The 16844-nt window shown below is 47.3% G+C and overlaps 1 protein-coding gene across 4 annotated transcripts in view; it reads left to right on the top strand.

The window, feature by feature from the left end:
* The first annotated feature begins 8589 nt into the window (after positions 1–8589).
* Positions 8590–16844, top strand: part of CPEB1 (cytoplasmic polyadenylation element binding protein 1) — a 95070-nt gene continuing 86815 nt past the window's right edge. For 2 of the 4 annotated variants that reach the window (XM_008582837.1, XM_008582836.1), the window contains exon 1: positions 8639–8751. In XM_008582837.1, the coding sequence (XP_008581059.1) occupies positions 8737–8751 (15 nt within the window). In that variant the 5' untranslated portion in view covers positions 8639–8736. Of the gene's footprint in view, positions 8752–9135; positions 9246–16844 lie in introns of those variants that run through there. The other 2 variants (XM_008582838.1, XM_008582840.1) reach the window with 2 other exon arrangements.

Raw genomic sequence — 16844 nt, 5'->3', positions numbered from 1 at the left:
GCCATCCCCCCCACAGCCCTGCCATGTCAGCATCCCAGAGTGAGTATGCAGGGATAAGTCAGAGGCAGCCCAGAACACGCAGGTGGAAGCAGAACAGACATGCAGGGGCTGCAGAAGGGCAGGGGGTGGAGAGAAGAGGGGAGGAGGGGGCTTCTTCCCCCCAGAGCATTTTCTTTTCTAGCCATATCACATCCTGCGTTTTGTCTCTGGCCTAGGTCTTTGCCACTGTAGTGAACTGTGTACCCAGGGCCTAAGGGGCTGCCTGGATCTCAGCCGGCAGGGGAAATGCTTCTCATGAGCAGCATTAACAGGGCAGCCAGAGAGCTGGCCCAGGGCTGTGGGACTCCAGTGGGGCCCAAGACCACCAGGCAGACTGGGAAGCACTCTTAGGACCCTGCTGGTGCACGTGAGGGGTTATGCAGAGAGAGGTGGAAGTGGTTAGAAGCACAGGGACTGGCACTGAGGTAGAAAGTGCCCTGGCAAAGCTGGGGTGGAGCATCAATGTACTGAGTGTGGTATGAGCCCTATCACAGGCCTCAACAGGTCAGAGGACAATGAGCTCAGTGAGGGGCTGGGAACTGGATTCCAGTCTAGGATGGCTTCAAAGAAGTACCCTGGCAAATGGGCAAGAGAAATGGCTTCGGTTTCTAGCCAGGCTGCAGCACCAGGCTAGCTGCAATGGTTGGGTGGGCTTGGTGACCCTGGGGAACAGATCAATTTAAGAACACTAAGAAAGCCACTGCAAGGACCCTAGAGTTGGAACATTAGCTGTGGCCACAACTGAATCCCCATCCATCCAGCTACTAGGGAAAACCTCTGTGCTAGCTTAACACATTCTGCTGCGCATCTCAAGGGTCACTTCCCCCTAGTGTAGCCTCCAGATCATAGGGATGGGTTGAGTGTGTAATTCAGTGCGACAGGACTTTCCCTGGCCTGGCTGGGAAAGGAAAGGGAAAATAGGAAAATTCTGACCCACCAGAGGACCTGGCCCCTGGACAGCCAGGATCCTTGCCACTAACTTCTTCCCTGACTCTCCATCTACTTTTGTGTCTCTCAGTCACTCCTATTTCTACTATGACTCCACATGACAGGAAAATAAGAAAAAGAATCCTGCCTGAGGCCCTTCCTTCCTTCATCAGGCATTAACTGCCATGTGCTAGGCACCGTGGTCACAAAGCTACAGGATGATGACCATGCAGGAGTCGGGTGTGAACTGTGTGGAGGGACCACTCAGACCCAATAGCCCCATCTAATTCCACCAGCCTACAACTTGCTACAGAGATAGCCTGGTTGGGACAGCCTCAGCTCCAGGGTGGGCAGGAGAGCTGGGGGGTGCTCATGGACTGGGCTCCTCCAAGAGGAGAGCTGGGTCTTCCTTCCACCACTGCCTGGTCTATTTTATCTGCCAGGGTCAAGAAGGATGGTGAACTGGTGCCCGGGCAGGTAAAACCCAGGATGGGGTATAGAGAACAAGGGTTAAACATGGGTACACTCAAGGAAAAGAAGCAGTGTGCACCTTTTTAAATTTTCTACTTGATGTTCTGGTTTGACCCCATTGATTCTCCCTGTTCCTCATCCCAGTGAACTGTCTACTAGAAGAAAGCACTTAGGGTCACACGGTTTGATCCTGACCGTGGAAAATACCCATTATTGCCCCATTACTGCAGAGGATGCTGCAGTCACTGGGACCTTGCTTCCCTATGGTACCTGGAGAACAGAAGGTGGCAACAGCTCAGAAAGAATGCTTCCCTTCTGTCCAGGCCCTGGATATATTATACTCCTATCTTTGGAACTATTTCTTTTTTAAGTTCTAGTATTTAAATTTATGAATTTATAAATTTATATAATTTATGAATTTATGAATATTTAGTTATAATATCCCAATAGAAAATTTTATAAATTGCAAGTGTACAACTTGAGTTTTCACAGAATGAATAACCCATGTAAACAGCATTCAGATAAAGATACAGCATGACAGCACACCTTCTCATGCCCCCTTCCAGTTCGGGGTAGTGTTTCATTTTGCTCAGAGATTACAGAGCCCTGAAATAGTTCAATATCAGACTCCAAATGGCAGTGGGATCGTAGAAGGCTAGCATGGACTTGTATCTGGCAATGCCAACACAGTGGCATATGCTTCTCTCTGGGCTAGTAAGTGGGATTGTCTTCAGTTTTGACTGGGAGAAAACATGAGAGAACAGCTCCAGGGAAGCAGGAACTCTTGAGAGACTGGGCAAGGTGACCTTGACCTAGTCCTTGATGTGCCAGGACCCCAGCATCTGCACCTGCAGATGGAAGTCAGGGAGAGGTGGGATTGGTGCTTCTTATGGGGACCAAGGCAGGACTGAGACCCTGGGCTCCTGACCCTCCTGCCAAAAGGACCTACATACTCTTGAGTAAATCCCTAAACTTCTCAGTTTCCTCAGCTGCAAAACAAAGGAGACAGCCTCTTAGATTTCCACGTCCCTGGGCATCCACTAACCTATTTACAAACATCTCAGGACCACTAGCACTCACCTTCAACTGTGATCAGTGTGGGAGCAACCCTCCAAGATGGCCCCCAACGATCCCTGCTTCCTGACATTTGCACCTTTGTGTCATTTCCTCACACATTTTATCAGGGTTAATGTGTATGAACAATAGGATACAAGTGATACTATTTCTGAGATTAGGTTATAAAAGTCATTGCACCTCCACCTTGGTTTCTCTCTCTGTGTCTCTCTGATCATTTGCTCTGGAGTGAGCCAGCTGCCATATCTTGAGTAGCCCAATGGAGATGTTCATGTGACAAGGAACTGAGACTTTTGCCAGCACCCACTTGAGTGAGCATTGGAAGTAGATCCCCCAGCCCCAGGCAAAACTTCCAATGAGTGCAATTCTGGCTGACATCATGACTGTGACCTCATGAGAGATTCTGAGCCAGAAGCGCCCAGCTAAGCCATTCTGATTCCTCACTTGCAGAAATTGTGCGAGATAATATATATTTGTTGTTTTAAGAGGCTTAGTTTTGAGGGTAACTTAACGGCAATAAAGTACTAATACAATCAGGCCTTCCATCCATCTCCTAGGGTGTTGAAGTCGTCAGGGGGACTCTTCAGAGCACTCTGCTCCCACATTCAGTTTCTGAGTGGTGTGCTGAAACTGGCTCATACTGGCTCATGAGGGCTGACGGTTATTATACTTTCTGGTATTTCATGAGCTGGATGATATCACTTGGTAGTCTGAAATCACCCATGGTGGGAGTATTAATACCATGGAAACAGGTCAATAATACAAATTTCACTCCCCTCCCCCAGCCAATTGTCAAACATTTACCAGCACATCAGTGCCTTTAATTACCCCATCTCTTATCTCTTTAAAACATTATATTTCAAATTTAAAGAATAAAATAACCACCTGTGTATTGAACATCCAACTTAAGAACTAAAGCACTTATCAATTCAGTTAATGCCCACCCTCATATCCCTCATTTCACAAGCTCTTCCTTTCCCACCTAATGTAAATCACCTTTTGGAATTTTCTGTATATCAATACCATGCATTTTTTGTACTTTTACTATATACAGATGTGTTCCTAAACAATATATAATATTGTACTTTGTGATAGTAGTGTACTGCACGTTTTAAAATTTTATATAAATGGGGCCGGCCTGGTGGCGCACTGGATAAGTGCGCCGCTTGGGAAGCGCAGCGGCGCTCCCGCCCGAGGGTTCGGATCCCACATACAGGCCGGTTCCCGCTCACTGGCTGAGCGAGGTGCGGGTGCAGCGCCGAGGGTTGCAATCCCGTTGCCGGTCCCCAGTCCGGTACGGGGGCAACACTGAGGGTTGCGATCCGTTGCCGGACACGGAAAAAGATAAAAAAATAAATAAATAAATTTTATATAAATGGCATCTTAAGGTTTGTATTCTCCTACATCTTGCTTTTTTAACTCAACATTGTGAGTTGATAGGATTAGCTTTATCTCACTTTTACTTATATATAGTATTCCACTGTATGGCCGTTTATGTTTGTTATTTTATTTTGTCTTGCTTTTGCAAGTATGAACAAGACAGCTACTGGCATCATGCCTCTTTTAATATGTGTGAAATTTTCTCTAATATGTTTTCCAAAGAGTGAATTGCTGCATCATAGAGTATATACTTCTTCAACTTCACTAAAGAATGCCAAATTGCTCACCAGAGTGGCTGTACATCAAGAAAGTTTACAGCAGCTTTATTCATAATAGTCCCCAAACTGGAAACCAAATTCCATTCAACAGGAGAATGGAGAAATAAAGTATGGGATATCCATCCAATGGAATACAACTTAGCAATACAAAGGAATGAACTACTGCTACATGCAACAACATGGATGGATTTCACATATATGTTGAGTGAAAGAAGCAAATGCTTATACGAAGTTCTAGAACAGGCAAAATCAATCTGTGATGAAAGCAGGTGGCCAGTTAGCTCAGTTGGCTAGAGCGCAGCCTTATAACACTAAAGTCACTTATAAAACTATGGAGTTCAGATCCCCGTACTGGCCAGCATCTCCTCCCCCCAAAAAAGAAAGCAGTAAGAATAATGGTTACCTCAAGAAGGGGGGTATAAAGTGGGAAGGAGCATGATAGAACCCTACAGGGAAAGACAAAACCCTTCTGGAGGACTCTTGTCTTGATGTGAGTGGTGGTTACCTGAGTAAACACGAGTATGTGGGTAAAAATATCATCAAGCCATACACTTAATATGCACTGTACTGTATTGTATCATCCTTCCATTTAAAATATGTAAAAAAGAAAAAAAAAAAAAAGAGCCCAAAGTGGCTGAACCAGTTTACACACGCACTGGCAGTGATCTCACTATTGGGATAGTGAGACCTTTTCACTTTGTCCATTTGACAAGTGTGAAATGGCATCCAATGGTGTGGTTTCTGGTGATGGTGGGCATGTATTGATATGTTTATTTGTGTTTTCACTGTCAATTGTCTGTTTTCATCTTTTGTCCATTTTTCTGTGGAGTCTTTTTTACCTCATTGATTGTAAAAGCTCTTATATATTCTGGAAATAAGTCCTTTGCGGATATATATATATTGCAAATATCTCCTTTCAGTCTATGGCTTGTCTTTTAAAGTTTTAAATAACATCTTTTGATAAACCAAAGTTTTTAATTCCAGTGTGGTTGAATTTATTACCTTCCCTTATATCCTGTGTTGCTTGTTTCTAATTTACAAAATGTGTCCACAGGCTGAGGTAATAAAAATATTCTCCTATATTTTCTTCTTTAAAAAATTCCAAGTAAAGCTTTCCACATTTATATCTTTAACCCTTTTAAGGTGAGGCTGATTTACTCTCTTATCTCACTTAAAGGGACATGAAAAAGACGAAGAACATGATTTCTTCTGTACAGAACTTGGCAAAACTTGAGCAGAGACTGTGTGTCCATCTTACCTCATGGTCCTGAGTTCCTAAGTGAATTCCCTTTCTGATTTTTTTTTTTTTTGTCCTTTTTGTCTTTTTTTTCGTGACCGGCAACGGATCGCAACCCTCAGTGTCGCGCCCGTACCGGACCGGGACCGGCAACGGGATCACAACCCTCGGTATTGCGACTGCACCTTGCTCAGCCAGTGAGCGGGAACTGGTCTGTATGTGGGATCCGAACCCTCGGCAGGAGCGCCACCACGCTCCCAAGCGCCGCACTCTACCGAGTGTGCCACCGGGCCGGCCCCCCCTTCTGATTTTTTGCAACCAGGAAATTATTTTCTTCCAGCAGTCTCCTTTCTTCAGCTCTTTGCCTGCTGTGGAAGCACTGAACAACTGAGCACAAAAAAGAATACCAGGCCCCTCCTGTTCCCTAGTACATGTATTTAAAACTTAGTCCAGCCAATTACAGTTACACTTAAAACCTGTATTGAAAATCTGGGGCTTGACTGAAGAGATGGTACCAGGTATAGCTGGGCTCAAAGGCTGTTTGTTGACTGGGAGAATGGATAATGCTGCTTGTTTGTTCCTGCTGCTTCTGCCAGTGACCAGCTGTGGGGACTTGACCAAGTCATTTAGTATCTCCACCTCTGCTGCTTTCTGCAACCTGCGCTGTGGATTGTGAACACCTTCTACTTGGAGGAACTGTTCTTCCTGTATGACCTGCAGGCCTAGCCAAGTGTTGGCAGGGAGCAAGGACTCCCCCACACCTGAGGCCATGACTGTGTTTGGACTCAGTCACCTCTTTCCTCACTATCTGCAGAGAGCTCTGGGGTCATTCACAGAGATGTACACACAAGGGTGCCTGAAGCTCTGTTCTCATCTGGTTAAGACTTCAGGCTCTGAAACCAGAAGACTGCCTGGACTTGAGTCCTTGTTCTGCCACTTGATCTCCGCCTCCTTGTTGAGAGTTCTCAGACAAGTTACTTAACTTCTTTGAGCTTCAGTTTCCTCATCTGCAAAATGAGTTAACATAGGTAAAGCACTTAGAACTGTGCCAAGCACATAAAAGTGCTCAGTGGGGATGAGGTATGGTTATTATTACTTGCAACAGAAAATTTAGGAATAGGGATTTTAGGCAGCATGCATTCCTGTTCTAAGCCACCTGAAAGATGACTTCATTTTCTTATGGCTGGGAGTTTTGAAATATGAAAGAGCTCCTGGACACCCGTTCCCTTGGGCACTATTCCAGGTTTCAGATTCTTATCTTGCTCAGCTTTCCAGGAACGGGGAAAGGATGCAAGGGATCACAAATTGGCAACCAGAGAGCAGCATGGGGCCCCTAGACATCCTGGGCTTGGTTCTTTTAATTTGAATTAGTAACCAAATTAAAACTCATATTAAAGATTGCATATTTTAAAAAATTGTATTTCCAGCATTTTTTTTTTTTATTTTTGTAGCTGGCCAGTACAGGGATCCAATCCCTTAACCCTGGTGCTATCAACACTGTGCTCTAACCAACTGAGCTAACCAGCCAGCACTTATCTTTTCTTGAAAGATCTGGCTGGGCTGGGACCCCTGGCTCCCAGGTAATGTCAATTAGCTAATAGCCCTTTTAGATGTTACTTGGGCCTTCACTGCTCTCCCTCACCCTCACTTGGCTCCAGTGCTGTAGGCAGCTTGATGTGGCACCCCCTGAGAGGACTGTTAAGATATACCATGTGGGAGCAGCTGTATGTATGTGCAGGGGGAAGTCTTGGGGGATAGGCTACTGGAGGGGAGAAGGGTCCAGGAAGGAGGGTCACAGAGAAGCTGCTCCCGCCTTGTCCCTGCAGCCATTACTCTCTCTGCCCATGACCTCAGCAAAAACCAAGGAAGCTCCTGCATGAGGACCCGTGCGCGGATGGAGATTGACCAACTCTGTCACTCAGCTCCTTTGTGGACTTCAGCTCCAACGTCTGTCCTTACCCTTGACACCTTCTCCCCCCCATTAACCCTTCTGAAACACTACGCTAGACAATCGACTTCCTCTTCTTCTATCACCCCCGCCAAAAACCTACACTTACCTGGTCTCCTCCCCTAAGCCCTTAGATTCAGGTCAGCCTCACCAGTCTACCACAAATGCAGCAGCCCCATCTTCCCCAACTCTCAGGAGGAGCCTTGACCATAAGTGCCTACTTAGTATTATGATGATAACACATGGAAAATACTTAATAATGCTCAACAAACTCTGGTCCCTTTCCTCCCCACTCCGTTGTTTCTCCTCTCTTTCTGTTCAACCTCTACTAGGTCTCCAGTAACACCTTAAAAGAGACCTGACAACTGCCAACCCATTTACAATTCTTTATTAGGTTCCTGCTGTCTGCAGAATAAAGGCCCTTCACAAACTGGGTCCTGCGGTATCTGCACGCATTGTCCTCCGTCCTGGTCAGAGTTAGCTGTGTTGTTCAGTCCTCCCTCTCCGTCCTTTCTCGGTCTCCCCGCCTGGAACGCCATCTCCACCTCTGCGCTTGCCTAGGGCTTCCGGTCGCTCCTGCCCCATTGGCCCCAGGGCGCCTTTCCTGACAACAGCCCGGCCCACGGTGGTCTCCCCCGCCCTGTCCCTTGTCCCCTGTGAAGTTTTCTATCGCAGTCTGGAGGGATTGTCGGAAGCGGTTTCCCCAGGGAACCGTGGTCCAAAGAAGACCACTGGCGTCTTTGGAACTTTCCGGAATCCCCTGACGCCCGTGCCCTCCTTTCCAGCACTCGGGACACTCGGTCTAAAGTGAGCGTGCCTCCCGGAGCCCGGGGGCTAAGGTTCCGACACGGGCGTGCAGAGTTGGCTCTCGCCCTGGAGCGGTCACTAGAGGAGGAGGAGCGTGGGTACAGGCCTTCACTGACAAAGCACCTCGATCGGCGCAGCGACGCAGGGGCTTGTAAACCGCGCCCCGTTTCTGAAACCCAAGGAACATAAGTAACTTGGCCAGGGTCACTAGACGAGTGGCTAGCACCGGCTGGAGCCCGTGGTCTCCCAAGGGGTGGCTGTGGCCAGCAGCAGCTGCGGCCGCAGAGCCCGCCCACGTTCTGGTTCCAGCGCCCCGCTCGGGTGGGCGGCCGGGCCTCCTAGAAGGGGCGGGGCGCGGCGGGGGCGAGGGCGGGGGCCCGGGCGGGGCCGACACAGGTGCTTCGCATCCGGCCGGGGGGGAGGGGGCGGCTCCGCGGAGGTTTATAAGCCGCCCGGGGTGCGGCGCGGCACGCGGCTCGCTGCAAAAAATAGTGCCCACGTGTGTGCGCATCCCTCGCCGCGCCGGCCCGCCGCCGCCGGCCGGTCCGTCAGTCCCGCAGGGCCACGCCAGCCCCATGGCGTTCCAACTGGTAAGAGCCACCAGCCGCCCGCCTGGGCAGGTCGGGGCGGGGCCGCGGTCCCGGCCGCAGCAGCTAACGGTCCGCGCGCAGCTCCGGCCGGCCCTGCCATACCTCCTCCCCCGCTCTGAGCGCGCGTGTCCTGGGCGGGGCGCGGGTCACGTGCCCGCGGGCGTGGGGCCTCGTGGAGGGGTGTTTGGCGAGGGGGGCAGGGAGCCTCCTCGTGACTCAGGGCCTTTGGGCTTAAAGGCGCCGCGGCCCTCTGGGGGCGGCTGGTGGGGCCTCTAATCTGCAGTGCAGACTCCCGGTGGGCTTGAGAGTATGTCTAGACGGGAGCTGACGGGACTGAAGGGAACACTGGCGCCCAGAACATTTCCTTCTCTCGCAGCCGTCGCACGTGAGATCCGAAGCCGCTGGCAGTGAAAGCTTACGCCCCCAGCAGGAGGCGGGGGCGGGTGGCCCGGGGAGGGCGGGGCGGCTGGCGGCGATGACGCGCTGGGCCTACGGTCAGTGAAAAGCGCAGCGACGGTGGCGGGCATGGCCCCTTTAAGGCGGAGGGATCGGGCCCCTCGTGCCTTCTGAGCACCTCCCTAGCCCGGGGGGATCACGTGGCTTCACACCTTCGCTTGACTGGACCTGGAGACGTGGGGGAGGGATTGGCCAGGTAGTGTCGCGTGCGACTGGGCTTCAAGTAGGTGAGACCTGCAGGTCTGGCGGCTTTGAGGTGGGTCTTGAGAGGATGGGCAGCGGAGCGGGGAGACAGCCTGGCCGCGGAGGTGGCGCAGGCGTGGAGCGTGCGTAGGCCGCGTTAGTCTGCTTTCCAGACCCTGCGGCCTGGCGAGAGGTGTGCGTGTGGCCTGGCGTTGCTGCCCAGTCATTTTCCTCAGTCCTGGATAAGGCCAGTTGCCCAAACTCGGGCGGTGCGTCCTCCAACGCTGGCCTCAGGCGCGGTGGCGGGGGAACAGGACTGGTCGCTTCACTGACCAACAACTGGTTAGGAAGGCCCGTGCTGGAGTCACCCGAGAGAGTGGCGACTCATACCAAGCAAGAAAAGGGTCCTGGTCGTTGGTTCTCGCATTTGGCGTTAGTCCCCGGGCTGCTGCTCCTCTCGTGGTTTTTTCTGCGGTTGACCGTGAGTTTGTTGCCTCATTGCTAGAGGGCCCAGGAAGGCCAAAGTTCCTGTAACTGGCCCCGCGCTGCCCAAGGGAACGGGATCGATGGAGCGGACGCCTAGGCTCTGGAGTACTACTCGGGGGATGTGCGCTTTATTTTTCGGTGGCATTTGCTTCCTTCAGGTCTTGTTCCTTTGCATAGTGCTCTCGATAGAATGACTCTTGGGGGAAAAAGTTGGAAACAGAGAAGACACTAAATCAGCTTTTAGGAGTGGGGGTTGCCTGCTGCCCGGCCTCGGGAATCCCTCCTCCCCCACCTGGCACGTTCCAGTCTCGCTCTCATTAACACTGCATTTCTCGCAACTGCTGCCTCTGGTCTCCCTGGCTACCGCTCTACCTCCGCACTCTCTCTTCTGGCATCCGAATAACCCACTGGCCTGCGTCATTGCTGGGACGAGGGGCAAGTGGGTCGGAATAGCTTCTTTGGAAGGCACAGGTGTACTGCCTGCCTCTTAGCTGCCCCTCAGATGACAGTGCTGACATTGTGCTAGCTGAAAGAGTGTTGGGGATAGGTTCAACCTTAGGCTCAGGTTCTCTTTGAGGCTAGTGACACATGCTTGGTTAAAAAATAAAAATAAATCCAAACAGGCACAACAAAACCTTGGAAACTCCAAATTGGTGAATGTTTTCATGATTGGTTTGTTTTTATCATAGGTAGAAAGGGCTGGAAGTTATGCTTCTGGAGCTCAGTGGGGCTCTGGGCTGTCGGGATTCCCTAAGTACAGTAGTGTTCGGGGATCACTGCTGGTCTTCCATCGTTCCTCTTTGCGCTTGCTTGGAGCAGAACTATGCTCCCAGAACACGTTGCTGTAGAGTTGTGTTTTTGTTGTTTTTGTCACAGGGATTTAACTTAAACTTGAGTGGCTTGGCAGTGCACACTCAGTTTATAGAAACAACTTGGAAGTTGACTACCCTATGTGAAAGTCAACTTTTGTAATATAAAATATACTTGCCTTCTCCCGTCCCAGTGGTTGTCTTATGAACAGCTGCTTGGCCTAGGCTCACATGTGTAGAAGGGAGGTTGTGTTAGCCTGTACAGCGAACAGGAGGTTAGAGAGCTGATGCGTGTGGTGAATGATCACGGAAACGTTTGCAGTTCGGATTGGCCCATAGGCGTTTGCTATAGGAATGGTTCTGTGGTCCACGTACCACTGTCCATGAGGTAGAAAATGGAGGAGGATGATAAAGTTGTAAGACTCTGAGCTCAACACCAACCTTGTTAACAGCGAGCTAATGATAATAGCTGTCTTAATAAGTGTTTTCACTGGGCACAAGCTATTAATTTTGTTCTTGATCCTTAAAATGGGTTGCAAACTCAAACCCTACAGGGGCCTGAGGTAACAAATGAATAAAGAGGAAGGAAGGAAAACTAGTGCCATACTGAACTACAGAGTAGGTGCGTCTCTAAGGGGAGCAGCCACCAGCTGATTGTTGTCAAACAAAAATACGGCCCGGAGTTGATGGATCTTCGACTTTTTTCCTAGTTAAGCTGGTAATCTCTATTTTGATTCATCTCCTCACTTTTAAATGTAGCAGTTAACATTTTTTAAACACTGTATGGACCAAGTGTAACGGGTCTTTAATACTGAATTCAACCTGAGGATTAGTTAGGGGTCTAAAAACATCCCTGTTAGATTTTCCCCCGTGTTGCAGGTGAGGAAACAGGCTTAGAAATCAAGTCACAATTTTATTAAGAGATGGAATCAGGTGTGAACCTATGTCTTTCTGGTGCCATAGCCCCCCCCCAATCTATTACATGTGTGTTCTAGTATGTCACAGGGTTAAGGAATAGTGTATATTGTAGGAAAAAAGTAGTGGTCTGTGGGTTGGTCATATTTATAGATGAAAGCGAACCTTAATTGCATTGGCGGGAATCTCTGGTTTCTGTAAAAGTCAGTGTGGGTCTTCTGAGCATTAGTGCACCAGTGTTGATGTCAGGAGGAATGTGCTGTGTCTATCATTCCATGATGTGTGTCAGAGCAGTTAGCTGATCCTGAGAGAGCCAGAGGTCTGGAGAAAGCAGGCTCCTCCCACTGTGGGGGTGACCCTCCCAACCCTCTGGACAAAAGACTTTCCTATTTCAGGACAGTTAAAATTTCAATAACTTTTTCCTTCTGAGACAAGGCAAATTTGAAGTTATGTATTTGTTTTAAAACGTACAAAGACAGGATGGAGCCATCTAAATCTCACCTTTTCTGTCTTAGGTAAAATTCCCGTAATGCTGTCTTTTAGATTTCCAGGAAGAATTATTAAACTTTTTTAAGTAATATGTGATAAAATTCTCTAGGATGAGCTCCCAGGGCATAAAATGGCCCTGCCCCAGGAATAAGGGGCTGCAGTCTCAATTCTGGGTAAAACTAAGAATCCTAGTATTATACACAGCCACACTAGTAGATTTAAAGGGGTGTGTGCATTTATTTCTGTAGCTTATTCTCAAGGATTTAAAGCACTAGAGAGCATTTTCAGAGCCTTGGCCAAACGGATTTTTCTGTGAGAATGCACACTCAAATACAAGCTGGAAAGCTTTCTTACCTGTGGCCTGGGAAGTTCTTGGAAAGATGGAAACTTTAAAATGGTACCTGTCCCTAGCCACTTCTCTAGCAACCTTTACCAGCTGAGTGCTGTTCTGAGTTCGATATTTATGGATTTGGGGTGGGGTGTTGAAGGGAGAGCTGACTTAAGTAGTGCTCTGCTGGTATTTTTCTGTTTATATGCTAGGTATTGTCTGTGCAAAGTTTCTCAAACATTGGTTTCAGGTCCATTACCTAAATCACCATTCATTAAAATTGTTTGTTTAAAGGGCAAATTAATTAGTGGGTTTGTTTGTACTTCTGGTTTAAAGTTTGGGACAGGACTGTACGCCAAACCCAGATATTAATATTTAGACTGTTATCTTCAGTAGAAGTGGTGGAGGTTAGTAAGAGAAGCATGGGATCAAATAGCAAATTATTTTCCCTGCTACGAAAGAGCTGTGCTAATCTCATCCTGTTCTGCAAATCTTTTCCTAGGCGGTATCTAAGCTGTACTCATTCTGGGGAGAAATTGCCAGAAAGCCCCTGGGACGGAAGGGTAGAAAGGGGATTGGACCTAGAGGTTGGGATGGAGGAGGTTACGTGAATTTTGCTTTTACCTGTTGTTTGTGTTAAAACCAAGAAGTACTTTTTTTTTTTTTTCTTTTTTGTCTCTTTTCGTGACCGGCAACGGATCGCAACCCTCAGTGTCACGCCCGTACCGGGACCGGCAACGGAATCGCAACCCTCGGTGTTGCGCCCGCACCTCGCTCAGCCAGTGAGCGGCCGGTCTGTATGTGGGATCCGAACCCTCGGCGGGAGCGCCACCGCACTCCCAAGCGGCGCACTGTAGCGGTGCGCCACTGGGCCAGCCCAAAACCAAGAAGTACTAATTGCACCCTTTCAGTGTTTGTTAACCCTTTTTGGATACTGCTAATTCTGCATCCTTTGCCCTCCACATTGCAGCTTTGGAAATGCCCTTTGTTTTTTCCCTGCCTTCGTTGGAGCCTGTTTTTAATTAAAACTACTTATGAGAGTTTTTCATTGTGTAAGCACAGACTATAAATGCTGTAAGTTTTTATGTTGAAGCTAGGACCCCAAAACTGGGCATTTCTCAATTATATCACATTGGCTGAAAAGATTGAACTAAAAGGTACATGATGTATGTAGTATCTCATATTTTTTGCAGGAAAATTATCTGACCTTCTGTAAAAAGTGCATATCCAATTTTCAAAGTGTTAAATTTACATTGTAGATGTAATTTCCAGTGAGTTTTGTGATTGGGATTTTTAAAGACTCCTGTTAGGGATTATGTTGCCGCCTTAATTTATAATGTATGTTTTTAAATAACATGGGTATCAGGAGGATTCCTAACTAAATGGGTTTGAGCTTTGCTTTCAGGAGTAGTTCATGAGTTAGGCGTGAATAATATTTGAATTCTACTTTACTTTTTTTTTTTTTTTAAGTATTTAGTATGTTTGGGGCATCCTTCTAGATTATAGTGAGTTAACACTCTTTGTTTTGTTTTTGTTTTTTTTTTAACTTCCCTTGAGGTAATTGGAGAATCCCCAGAGAGCAGGTCTAAAGGTTGATTTGTGTGCTTAAAAATGGGTCACAGTTGCAAGTAGCTGTTGATTCTGGGAGTAAATTGATTAATACTGTAAATGGTTTCTTTATTCTTGGCCAGTGTAATATGCTGAAATATACTATCCTGAGGGGTTGAGCACCACTGCCTGCAGTCTCTTTTGATAAAGGTGGGAGTAGCTGTCGTCTTTGGAAGAGAGCAGTTACCTTGAAGAGCAGGTTGGGTTTTTTTTTTTTTTTTTTTTTGTCCTTTGACAGAACACTTAAGCTCCTACTACTTAACGCCTGTGTTCTCTGTATTCTGGCTTTATGCTCCTGGGTTCTGGCTCTGACACCATCTGTCTCCTGAGTCTCCCCTTTCTCCTGAGACTTTTTATTTTTTTTAAGTTGTAATCTTGGAATTGTTTTGAAGCCCAAATGTATTAGAGACCTGCCTCCCACGAATAATTTAGAGTTGACACCAAACTCGGATTATAATCTCTTAACTGGGAGTTTCTTTCATGGGCGAGGAGAATTAAGTTTAGAATGAGAAGTGATTGTTGTAATTTTATACAATGAGTGAGTGATAGAGCCAGAACTGGAACCAGGTTTCCTCATTTCTAGATTAGTTGTTATTTCTGGAATTCATATACCTTGATCCCTGCTTTTTTGGTCTCCGATTGTCTCATTTTACTTAAAATTTATATTTGGTTCATAAGACTGTGGTTTCCTATTTTTTCTTTTTTCCTGTCTGATCAGTCTTTTCTTGTCTTGGTATTTATGTGCTTCTTTTTCCCCTTGAATGCCACATTCCCTGCAATTCAGTCTGTTGCATCATTCTTGTCTCTTTATACAGGGGCCCATGTATTCATAGAGGAGCACAAGTTCTCTGTGTGACCAAGTTTTAGACTGAGGTCTTTTTTTTTTTTTTTTTTTTTCCCTTTTTGTCTCTTTTTTTGTGACCGGCAACGGATCGCAACCCTCAGTGTCGCGCCCGTACCGGACCGGGACCGGCAACGGGATCGCAACCCTCGGTGTTGCCCCCGCACCTCGCTCAGCCAGTGAGCGGCCGGTCTGTATGTGGGATCCGAACCCTCGGCGGGAGCGCCGCTGCGCTTCCCAAACGGCGCACTGTAGCAGTGCGCCACCGGGCCGGCCCTAGACTGAGGTCTTTATCACTGGTTGTTCTCAAGATGTATAGTTCAGATTGAGGCACTGAATGCATATATGTATTTGAGGCATGTGAAATCCAGCAGGACTAAAAACAGCACTAATTTCTTTCCTTTCCTCATCTCCTGGGGCTAATCTGAGTCTATCCCCTCTACCTAGTCAGTCTAATTTTTTCCAACTAACCTGTAGTGTCCTCTTGGGGGCAAGAACTGTGTTTGGGTGGTAGTTTTTTTGGGGTTTTTTTTTTTTTTTTTTTTTTTTTTTTTTTAACCACTAGAGGCCCCAGTTCAGGGGGATGCTAGGTAAGTACCTGCTTTCGGCTTTCCTTTGGAAACCTCTTCCCTGTAACTATAAAGCCTCAATATGATCCTGATTTTGTGTCTCCCTTGGCTCCTGAATCCTTTCATTCCTTTTCAGTTTTCACTGCTAGTTCACTAGTTCAGGTCTCCCCTTGGGTGGATATTTTCAGTCTCCTCTGATATGTCTCTCTTTGGTCCTTGGCTGTTAATGGGCTGTTGTATTTCCAAAACTGGATGGTGAGCACTGGATGAAAGGGCCTTTTCCTGGATCCTTCTTATCCTCCACCCCCACAAGGTTAAGGTGAATATTATTCTACCTTTTCTCACTGTCAAAGCTCTTGGTCATTCAAAGTCATTTTAGGATTTGGAATTTTAAGTTTGGACCAGAGAGAATTCTACATGAACAAAAAACCCATGAACAATATAATCTGATGTTGGGGTTCCAAATATTACATTTATATTTATTTTCTAATTATATGCCAGTGGTCACTCTGCAGACTGAGAATAAAGTCTCAGCTCCCAAGGAGTTAATAGTCTAATAGGAACACAAGCACATAAGCAAGTTATATTGTAAGCCATGCAATAAATATATATAGAGTTAACATGGGTAGTAGGCAGGTAAAAGATTAAAAGGTTTTGCCAAAACAGGCATAGTAGAGGGCAGAGAGGGCATTTTAGGGGAAAGGAACAACGTGTACAAAGACTAGGAGTTATAAACCAGAGGGCTGCTTTTAGGCACCCGCAAGTACAATATTGATAGAACGTTAAGTGCAAGGGGGTACTATCCTGACTTAGCAGTTGCACTTGTGTCGCTATGTGCAACAGAAATAAGTACATATGACTATAAAAAGGCGTGCACAAGAACATTTACAGAAGTTTTATTCATAATATTAAAAATTGGGGGAAAAAAACCAAAAATCACCCTTTGTGTCAAGGGTGCCAAAGACCACGCCCAGGTTAGATGATTCACTAGGAGGATTCCCAGGACTTGGCATATAGTTGTACATATGTCTAAAATTTATTACAGTTAAAGGATACAGAGGAAGACCATCAAAGGGAAAAGGTGCATGGGGCAAAGTCTAGGGAAAACAGGTATGATGGAGTTTGGATGTGTTGTCCCCTCCAAAACTCATGGAAATCTGATCCCCAATGTGGCAGTATTGGAAACTGATTGAGTCATGGGGACGGATCCCTCATGAATGGATTAATGCTCTCCCTGGGGGAGGGGGGGTAGTGAGTGAGTTCTCCCTGTATTCCCACGAGAGCTTGTTGTATATAGGACCCTGGCACCTCCTCCTTCCCTCCCTCTCTGTCTGTCTGTCTCCCTCCCTCTCTCTCTCCCCTCCCTCCCTCCCCCTCCCTCTCTCTCCCTCCCTCTCTCTCTCCCTTCG

This window comes from Galeopterus variegatus, unplaced genomic scaffold (genome assembly GCF_000696425.1).
Source record: "Galeopterus variegatus unplaced genomic scaffold, G_variegatus-3.0.2 Scaffold2733, whole genome shotgun sequence".
NCBI lineage: Eukaryota > Metazoa > Chordata > Mammalia > Dermoptera > Cynocephalidae > Galeopterus > Galeopterus variegatus.
The sequence above is the reverse complement of the archived record's forward strand: the minus strand, read 5'-3'. Positions and strand labels throughout refer to the sequence as shown.